The following is an 11,398-nucleotide window of genomic DNA, read 5'->3' on the forward strand; positions in this document are numbered from 1 at the left end:
ATTCAGTGGGGTGGGGATGGGGGGTGCTTCATTCATGTTATGACCCTGCCCCTAGATGGGTCATAACAAGGCACTAATATGGAAGTTAATAAGGAGTTTGGATATATTTCAGACAATTCACACTGATAATAAACAGTGTGAATTGTCATACACAGTTTATCTTTTGTTTACAGTAATTTGTGTTTACAATGGTTAAGTAAGGAGATTTCAATGGTAAATTGTCATCATGTAAAGTATCATATACCATTTTTTTCTACTCCAATACCAAGCAAAGGTTTGGCTTGTATTCCAAAAAGAAAGGGTTAACTTTCCTCATTTCATTTGCCATGTATCTCATGAGTGTAGCGGCTTTCTAGAAATCATGCAGAAGTGCTTGAGGCAAAGCAACTAATCAAGTTACATTGCACTTAATACTACAATTCATACATAGCAGCCTCTTGAAAAATAAGGAAGAATTGACCAGGTTACATATGCTTTCTGAATTTATCTGCAGTACCATGTCAATTAAATTTAAATGTAAAAAATTCTAACGTTTAACATAATCAAGAAACTATAAAAAGTGAATGCAAGCTAAAGGTTATTGAACCATACATATAATTACTATCGTTCGTCTTTATTTTATTAAGTAAGTAAACAAAATCTCATTTTACTACATTCAGTTTTCAGAGTGACTGTGGTACCTTCTTCCCCATGATACGTTTTTTTGTATTCTTCTCTGGCTTCATTAAGATTATATAACATTTGGGTATGAAGATGCAAATTAGCAGTCCAAAACTGGAAGCAAGTATAGCAAATATTTCTACAGCAACACTGAACTTCCCAGGAGAGCTGACATATACTGGGATAAATGTAATCCATACTGCACAGAATATCAACATGCTGAAAGTGATAAACTTGGCTTCGTTGAAATTATCGGGTAGTTTTCGAGCTAAAAATGCAAAAATAAAACATAAAATAGCCAGAAGTCCTATATAACCAAGCACAGCCCAAAAGCCTACAGCTGAGCCTAGAGCACACTCCAAAGTGATCTTGTCTTTGATTTCCTTAAAATTCTTAAATGGAAAAGGAGGAGAAGTTGTTAACCAGGTGATACAAATGATAACTTGCATAAGAGTGAATGCTGTAACACAGAGTCTCTGCTGTGTCTGCCCAAACCATTTCTGAACATTACTACCTGGACGTGTAGCTCTGAAAGCCATTAAAACAACCATAGTTTTTCCCAGAAGACAAGAGATACAGAGGACAAAGGTGATGCCAAATGCTACATGTCGGAGCATACAGGACCAATCAGAGGGCTGACTAATGAAGGTCAGAGAACACAGGAAGCACAGAATTAAGGAGAAGAGCAGCAGGAAGCTCAGTTCAGAGTTGTTTGCCCTGACAATAGGAGTTTTCCTGTACTTGAAGAAAATTTGTATCACACCAATCGTCATGCATGCTCCGAATAAAGATGCTGCAGTGAGCAGTGCTCCCATAATTTCTTCATATGACAGAAACACTGCTTCCTTCTTTATACAAGCATCTCTTCTTTCATTTGACCAAAACTCAGGTAGACATTTCACACAGGTGATAGAATCTGGAAATTAATATTGAAGCAGATGTTACACTAACTCAGTACAATTGTCATATGCCTGCATTTGCATCTACAACATCCGTGCATCATACTGATGCTGTACAAGTAGAAGATGAAAAACAACACCTTCATTGAGTGAATAACTAGTATCCTGATTTGTGATCAAGTGAAGATTGACAGATGTGACATCGAGAGAGTCCATCAGCATTTGTGATTGTGGAATACTTTACATTTCAAAGGAATGTTCATACAATTCTAAATATTTTCCAAAGTGCACAGAGACAAAAAGGTACATGCAAAATTTGAAAGAGACCACATATATGTCCTGTAACAAGATGAAACAACTCCTTTGGCCTTCCTAAATACTTAATTTTGCTAATCACCACACCTGTAATGTTGTTGATCTCTCCCTCTGCACATCTTATACAGTCATAGCAGCAAACAGGCCTTCCTTTCTGGAGAACCTTACGTGTTCCTGGGGGACATTTCTCACTGCAAACTGACACAGGCACCTGCATGATCAAGAACGTTTAACCATATGGACTTTGACAAAAAAGATCTCCCAATGATCTTCTGTATCAAACAGTTTATTCATTTTGAAGCATTAAAACCAAACAATGTGAAACTAATTAGGTATAAATTGAACAAAGGAACAAAGACATAAAAACAAAATTGTATGGTAGCTTACCTGCTTTGTTTTTCTTGCCCAAATTAAAGACTTGCTTTGCAGATTTAGCTGCTTTTCTGCAGCTAATGATGTATCATAAAGTCCAACTGTTACAAACTCCACAACGCCGTTTTCTTTTTGCTGCCAGTTTATAATTTCATACTTTGCTGCTGGATCTCCATTCTCATTAAAGTAAACCTCATCTCCTTCCTTAGTTGTGAAATAGATCTTTCGTATGTGTTGCAGAACCTAAGAAATATGTTATGACTCAGTTCATTGCATGACAATTTTTGCACACCTACAGATTGAAAAATACCCAAGAATCAATTTTGAATTAAAAATCTTCTTAATACTTCAACTTAATGTGAAAACTGTAATTTAAGCTTGTAATAAGCTCACCATGAATGGATCTAGCTGCAGATTTTTATTACATGTATTATTACAGCTCAAGATATTGTGAAATGCATGGGCCACTGCATACACTCCTTTATAGATGTTGTTAAAGATAGGCATGAGAGACATGTCAATGAAGCTGTTTTGAACTCCAGTCATATCTTCATGTCCGGTACACTCTCTCTGAATGTCTGCTGATGACTCCTTAAACTTACAACTAAATAATGTCTCCCAGAACTCAGTAAACAGTTCGTTATTAGATGAATTCAGTGGCTTCTCATCCAGTATGAACTCTCTCAGGCCAGTGACATGTGCTTTGGGAATAGAAAGGCCTATGGCACCATCCAGTATGTGATGTATGTCCAGTGCTGCAGTTTGTGAATCAAATATCCAAGACTCACTGCCTACCCACTGGTACCCAGACAAGTTATGGTATGAAAACTCATGTAGAAGCACATTCAAATCCGCACGGGCAAGGAATGCAACAATCACCTTGGAGGTTGAAGCCTTTATAATGTCAAGTATCCTTTGTATTTTGGCATATGGATCTGTCCTAAAAAAAGATACAGAATACTCCAGACAGATGCCCAGCTGCTGTGCAGTTTCTGTGAATGTGGCCATGCCATTATTTCCATAATCATTATTAGTTCTAATAGCTCCAACCCAAGTCCATCCAAAATGCTTGACCAAATGGGCCAGGGCTCTGCTCTGGTAGTAGTCACTGGGTATTGTTCTGAGGAAGGATGGGTACTTGGTTTTGTCACTGAGACAAGCACATGTGGCAAAGTGGCTGATCTAGAATGAAAAATGAAAAATGTATATATGTAAAAGACAAAGAATGAGAAAAGCTGTAGCTGTTAGAAATAAAACATTCAAACATACTGTAAAAATATGAAAATAACAGTTCTGCTCAGTACTGTTACATAAAATGTGACAGGTAAAGCAACAGATCTAATAGAGTAAAATATGGTTTAATAAGTATTCAAAAATAGAAAAAAAAGATTATAATACCAACCACTGGTACAAAAAAAGGTCCAATGACAGTAGCTACTGCTATGGTTGTAGAAGAAGATGTTGCTCCTATTATGGCCTGTACATATGCAGGTCTAGTGCATGTTGTCTTGGAGGGTGCAAACACAATTTCACTACCATTAACCAAAGCTAGTGTAACTCCAATGCTTCTGGCAACAGATCCGCAATCATCATAGATTTTATAACCCAGAGAGATTCCTGGCAGTAGGTCTGTACTTTTATTAATCTCCTCAATGGCAAAAAGCATAGCCTGGGCAAACTGCAAATCTCTGAAATTTAAACTTAATTGACACAATTTTTAAAAATTTGCATTGCATCATGTTCCTTAAAACAGACACAAATAATCATGAATAAATCTTGAAATTTAAAACAAATCATTTCAAATTAAATCATTTAATGAAAGGAATTTAAATAACTAAGAAAATCAAAATACCCTTTACTCCTCATTTGTATCTTTAATGAATCCCAACAGATTCCTTAAATGCAAATTGACTTGTAGTGTGTCATTTACCTGATACATTGTAGTGGCAGAGGTTGGCTCATGTAGGTATCCTTTCTGTCTTTCCAGCTTGTGTGAAAAGAGAACATCCCCCCCAGTATAATATCCCCATTCTTAGATAGCAGTGGGTTCTCAGGATCTCCTCTCTGTCTGCACACTGGCTCCTCAGCATGAGAGACAGACGCCACCATTAACAGTTGCAAAAATGCCCATCCCTGCTCTGGCCATCTCTGTGTTGATGTCATTTCTTGAGCTAAACCACTTAGTGGCATTAAAAGTGCCTTGATGAAAATGAAAGAGTTATACTGGTATTTATACCTTTCAGTGCAACATAAGAAATAATACTATAGTGACAGTTTATTCTCCGTAGACCTACATGGTTAGTCAAAAGTAGAGACATGCCCAAATTTGCAATTTAATGTAGTTTCATGTATGTAAAATAATGCTATACATACATATGCCCATTTAAATTTAAAGTAACAATTCAAATAGAACTCCTTACAAATACATATCCACTAAAAATAATTTTTCTAATGTGAAATGTGCAATGATCTCTTCTTATATGGCAATAAAGGTCATATATTTACTTTCTTGGTAAGTCAATATGTTATTAAACAAGTGGATGCATTGGAAACATTATTTACTTTATTTAATAAAGTACTTTTGGGTTAGAGATTTACACAACAACTCACAGTCACCTACTCATGTCTATATTCGCATTGAAGAAGTAATATTTGAAACTATCATCAATCTAATACCAGTCTGATATAATCATTTAAGTAGTCACACTGCACATTACTGAAAGTCAGTCAAATACACTGGGCAAACTAATTCTAGGAGGAGTATTCCAAGTCCAAATTCATTCTTTCACTTTTACATACATAGCTTCTTCTTTCACATACGTGCACTACTGGTAAAACGTTTTAGAAATCAAAGAAATCAAATATTCCTCAGAATGTTATTCCCATATCTGTTGGAGAAGTTCCCATAAATGTGGGGCACTTGTAGGTTGGTTTGTTTTCACTCTTCTGTCCAGTTCATCCCAAACCAGCTCGACTGGGTTTAAGTCTGGAGACTGTGCTTGGCACTCGACGTTTTCAAGCTTACCATCTTTTTCTTTTTTCCTGAGGTAGTTCTGGCATAGATTTGACTTATGTTTTGGGTTATTATCTTGCTATAGGATGAACGCCTGAGCAACTTCTACAGCAACACTCAGAGGGTGTTGCATGGTGCTGCAGAATGCTGTGGTCGGCGTTCACTGTAAAATCTAATTAGTTCACAGAACTAAAAAAAAAAAACAACTATGTAAACTCGTTGCCTCAAAAAATTTAGTAAAGTTTTACTTAAGATGATTAAGCTAGGGCAACTTACCCATTTTGAGTATACTGTACAGCCTCATTAGTTCCCAGAACTCAAAAAAACTATGCAAACTTGTTGCCTCAAAAAAATTGAGTAATATTTACTTAAGATGACTAAGTTAAGGCAATTTATTCACTTTGAGTACAGAGTAAAAACCTATTTAGTTTCCAGGACTCAAAAAAAAAATGCAAACTTGTTACCTCAAAAAAACCCAAGTAAAGCTTACTTAAGATGATTGTTAGGACAACTTATTCATTGTAAGTATGCAATATTAAGAATAACTTGATATTTCTGACTTTACAATACTAATTGTTTACCTACTGACAAACATTTCAAGTTCAACTAAATGAAAAAACAATTTGTAGTAACCTGAATATGATTAAAAATAATTAACAACACTTTTTGTAATGATGTTAAAAATCAGCCCAACTTTTATTTTTAAACGCAACAAAGTATAACAGCCAACATACTGGACACTGTTCTCTTGAACAACAAACAATTATATTGCCATCACTGTTATAATCTTACAATGAAACAAAGTCTCAGATGTAATTATTCTGAAACTAAGTTTGGCCTTCCTCAAGTTTGTTTTGTACTTACATTACTTATATAATCAAAATAAAATATATTTGTTGTTCTGTCACAAGTGCAGTCTCTAATTTATTAAACAACACATTTGTTTTTCATTCCAACACATGAGCTGGAATGTTGTAATATTTTAAGGATGGCTTGTTTCCAGTCCAGGCATTACTGCCTGAATTACTATCATGGGTCGAGGTGATCCAAATGTAAGTGCAGAAGAAAGTCTTTAACTTCCCTTAAGTACAGTGGCAGTGGATGTGGGTTGGAGATGCAATGAGCTTGAACCTGCAGGCGACCATCTTCACTTACCACACCATCTGTGACGGAGGACTCATCTCTCCTGGTGTCCTGCAAGCAAACAATCATATTCTTTGGAACACGAACTTAATTGCTTTCTTAAAACATTTTTTTTCTGGATTTGGTATAGAACAGACTCCAATTTAGACAATCTCAGGCTCCCTCCCCACCAGAGAGGTGACATTCAATGTCCCACTTGTCAGTCTGGATAGCCTTGACCACCACCCAACATACAATAATGTCATGAAAGCATATTTTTAAAAAGGGCTATGCAAACATGGCCAATAATTTTCATTCTAATGCTCTGCAAAATGACTTGGGCACAAAACAAATTTTGCTGTTAGAAAACCTGCAGACTTCACTATATACAGTGTAGACCCTTATTAAATTCAGTTATTTGCATTCTTTTGGAGGCGAAGAAAGACTCAAGCTCAAAGTGGTCTAACTCAAATAATGATCTTTAATTTTACATTTTCCGGAAAAGGGAGACCGAGCTCATAGAGACACCAGCTCAAGTCTGACTGCGGTAGCAGCCAGCATGGTTATACAGGGAGTGCAGAATTATTAGGCAAATGAGTATTTTGTCCACATCATCCTCTTCATGCATGTTGTCTTACTCCAAGCTGTATAGGCTCGAAAGCCTACTACCAATTAAGCATATTAGGTGATGTGCATCTCTGTAATGAGAAGGGGTGTGGTCTAATGACATCAACACCCTATATCAGGTGTCCATAATTATTAGGCAACGTCCTTTCCTTTGGCAAAATGGGTCAAAAGAAGGACTTGACAGGCTCAGAAAAGTCAAAAATAGTGAGATATCTTGCAGAGGGATGCAGCGGTCTCAAAACTGCAAAGCTTCTGAAGCGTGATCATCGAACAATCAAGCGTTTCATTCAAAATAGTCAACAGGGTCACAAGAAGCGTGTGGAAAAACCAAGGCGCAAAATAACTGCCCATGAACTGAGAAAAGTCAAGCGTGCAGCTGCCAAGATGCCACTTGCCACCAGTTTGGCCATATTTCAGAGCTGCCTCATCACTGGAGTGCCCAAAAGCACAAGGTGTGCAATACTCAGAGACATGGCCATGGTAAGAAAGGCTGAAAGACGACCACCACTGAACAAGACACACAAGCTGAAACGTCAAGACTGGGCCAAGAAATATCTCAAGACTGGTTTTTCTAAGGTTTTATGGACTGATGAAATGAGAGTGAGTCTTGATGGGCCAGATGGATGGGCCCGTGGCTGGATTGGTAAAGGGCAGAGAGCTCCAGTCCGACTCAGACGCCAGCAAGGTGGAGGTGGAGTACTGGTTTGGGCTGGTATCATCAAAGATGAGCTTGTGGGGCCTTTTCGGGTTGAGGATGGAGTCAAGCTCAACTCCCAGTCCTACTGCCAGTTTCTGGAAGACACCTTCTTCAAGCAGTGGTACAGGAAGAAGTCTGCATCCTTCAAGAAAAACATGATTTTCATGCAGGACAATGCTCCATCACACGCGTCCAAGTACTCCACAGCGTGGCTGGCAAGAAAGGGTATAAAAGAAGAAAAACTAATGACATGGCCACCTTGTTCACCTGATCTGAACCCCATTGAGAACCTGTGGTCCATCATCAAATGTGAGATTTACAAGGAGGGAAAACAGTACACTTCTCTGAACAGTGTCTGGGAGGCTGTGGTTGCTGCTGCACGCAATGTTGATGGTGAACAGATCAAAACACTGACAGAATCCATGGATGGCAGGCTTTTGAGTGTCCTTGCAAAGAAAGGTGGCTATATTGGTCGCTGATTTGTTTTTGTTTTGTTTTTGAATGTCAGAAATGTATATTTGTGAATGTGGAGATGTTATATTGGTTTCACTGGTAAAAATAAATAATTGAAATGGGTATATATTTGTTTTTTGTTAAGTTGCCTAATAATTATGCACAGTAATAGTCACCTGCACACACAGATATCCCCCTAAAATAGCTAAAACTAAAAACAAACTAAAAACTACTTCCAAAACCATTCAGCTTTGATATAAAGGAGTTTTTTGGGTTCATTGAGAACATGGTTGTTGTTCAATAATAAAATTATTCCTCAAAAATACAACTTGCCTAATAATTCTGCACTCCCTGTATGTTTAGCTGAGTCACATTTGCAGTAAATGATTTGACCAACTCCCATAGCGTGGCATTTTCAGCAGCAAGCGTTTCCACCTGCTCCTGGCTGAACTCCAGGGATTCTCCCAGAAATTTAAATTCCCAATGTAAAATCTCCACCAGGGACAGCCTCGCATTAAAACTGAACAATCGCTTGTCGATTGACTCCAGGATGTCTGCGATGTCATTGCTGGCAGGCAATGTTGTGCCAGGCAACATGTTTTCGATGACGCCGTCTCAATTTTGTCCGAGGAAGATGCAATCTGGGCCTTCTTCATCACTATGTCCTGGAAGCACCGATCAATGAAATCTTCGAGAGCATCTAAACTCTCCAGGGTGGCCTCCAGGGTGTTGGAGATGATAATACAGATGTGGTTAGCTATATGACAATTGATTAGTATATTGATTAGTATATTTAGTATACTTGAAGTCTAAAGAAACATTTGTTAAATTCTACGCTACCATTCACTTTTTTTGAGTCACTTACCTTTTCCCGTCACTTTCGTCACTTACCTCTTGTTCCTCTTTGCTACCAAAAAAACAAACAAACATGTGTATCTAATAAAAGAAAGTATGTGAGAATGAAAAAAAAAAGAATTATGGTACCGGTAAAATTATATTTTTTCTTGTTCAGCAACAGCAGCAATGATATGTCTAAATGAGGCACTAACATAGAAAAATAGAATAAAAACTGAAGTAACACTACATGTTTAGAAGTTTAGATATATTTCAGACATTAACACCAATACATTTTATTTTTATTTTGTTTACAGTAATTTGAGTTTACAATGGTTTAGTAAGGAGATGTCAATGGTAAGTTGTCATAATGTAAACTACCATATACCACTTTTTTCTGATCCAATACCAAATAAAAGTTTGGCTGGTATTGCTTTTTCCAGTTAATAAAAAAAGTCAAGAGAGGGTTAATTTTCCTCATTTCATTTGCCATGTATCTCATGAGTGTAGCTGCTCTCTAGGAATCATGCAGAAACAGCATTTCTGAAAGCAAAACATACTAATCAAGTTGCATTGCACTTAATAGTAGAATTCAACTATGGCTCTAAATGGCAGCCAAAGAAGGAAGAATTGAGCAGGTTACATATGTTTTCTGAATTTATCTGCAGAACCAATTCAAGTAAATATAAACAAAAAAGCTTCTAACTTTTGAGATAATCAAGAAACCATACCAAGTGACTCAAGGCTAAAGCTTATTGAGCCATACATATAATTATTACTGTGTGTCTTTTTTTTTTGGTAAGTAAGTAAGTAAAATCCCATTTTCATACATACAGTTTACAAAGTGACTATGGTGCCTTCTTCCCCATGATATGTTTTTTTGTGTTCTTTTCTGGTTTCAGTAAGATGATATAACATTTGGGTATGAAGATGCAAATTAGCAGTCCAAAACTTGATGCAAGTATAGCAAATATTTCTACAGCAACACTGAACTTCCCAGGGGAGCTAACATATGCTGGGACAAATGTAATCCACACTGCACAGAATATCAGCATGCTGAAAGTGATAAACTTGGCCTCATTGAAATTATCGGGTAGTTTTCGTGCTAAAAATGCAAAAATAAAACATAAAATAGCCAGAAGTCCTATATAACCAAGAACAGCCCAAAAGCCTACAGCTGAGCCAAGGGCACACTCTAAGATGATTTTATCTTTGAATTGTAACAAATTCTTAGATGGAAAAGGAGGAAAAGTTGTTAACCAGATGATACAAATGACAACTTGTATAAGAGTGAATGCTGTAACACAGAGTCTCTGCTGTGTCTGCCCAAACCATTTTTGAACACTACTACCTGGACGTGTAGCTCTGAAGGCCATTAAAACAACCATTGTTTTTCCCAGAAGACAAGAGATACAGAGGACAAAGGTGATGCCAAATGCTACATGGCAGAACATGCAGGACCAATCAGAGGGCTGACCGATGAAGGTCAGAGAACACAGAAAACACAGAATTAGAGAGAAGAGCAGCAGGAAGCTCAGTTCAGAGTTGTTTGCCCTGACAATAGGAGTTTTCCTGTATTTGAAGAAAATGAGTATCACACCGATTGTCATGTATGCCCCAAATACAGATGCTGCAGTGAGCAGTGCTCCCATAATTTCTTCATATGACAGAAACACTGCTTCCTTCTTGATACAGGAATCTCTTCTTTCATTTGACCAAAACTCAGGTAGACATCTCACACAGGTGATAGAATCTGGAAATGAATATTGAAGCAGATGTTACAAGTAGTTACACTCAGTACAATTCCATATGCCCGTGTTTGAATCTACAACATCCATGCAATATCCTACTGATGCTTTACAATATGTTTATTGAGTGAATAAAACTTGCATTCTGTTTTGTGATCAGGTGAGGATTGACAGATGTGACATCTAGAGTGTCCATCAATATTTGTGATTGTGGCATACTTTCCTTTACATTTTAGAGTAATTTGCATACAATTCTAAATATTTTCCAGAGTGCACAGAATCAGAAAGGAGTGAGTGAAGTTGCCCCCCCGCCCACCCACCTTCTTCAAATCCAACAAAAGTGGTGCCAAATGTATAAGGTATGCGTGTGCTGGTTTGTGCAAAGATTGAAATGAAATATCACCACACCTGTAATGTTGCTGATCTCTCCTTCTGCACATCTTATACAATCATAGCAGCAAACAGGCCTTCCTTTCTGGTGAACCTTATGTGTTCCTGGGGGACATTTTTCATTGCAAACTGACACAGGCACCTGTATGATCATTTAATTGTATAAGGAATTTGACAAAAAAAATTGTCTATGATCTTCTGTCAAACAATTTACTCATTTTGAAGCATCAAAACCAAAATACTGTGAAAAAAAGTTAAGTGTATATTT

The 11,398-nt window shown here is 37.2% G+C and overlaps 1 protein-coding gene across 1 annotated transcript; it reads right to left on the minus strand.

Annotated features, from left to right (window-relative positions):
- Positions 1-662: 662 nt before the first annotated feature.
- On the minus strand, positions 663-4,409 carry LOC308400651 (extracellular calcium-sensing receptor-like; the record flags this gene model as incomplete). The annotated part of the gene is made up of 6 exons (XM_080888488.1): positions 663-1,576; positions 1,962-2,085; positions 2,262-2,489; positions 2,640-3,428; positions 3,649-3,946; positions 4,177-4,409. 6 exons carry the CDS (start codon positions 4,407-4,409, stop codon positions 663-665), a joined length of 2,586 nt encoding a protein of 861 aa, XP_080744614.1.
- Positions 4,410-11,398: the final 6,989 nt, after the last annotated feature.

Source organism: Rhamphochromis sp. 'chilingali', assembly GCF_963969265.1.
Source record: "Rhamphochromis sp. 'chilingali' genome assembly, chromosome: 8".
Lineage (NCBI taxonomy): Eukaryota > Metazoa > Chordata > Actinopteri > Cichliformes > Cichlidae > Rhamphochromis > Rhamphochromis sp. 'chilingali'.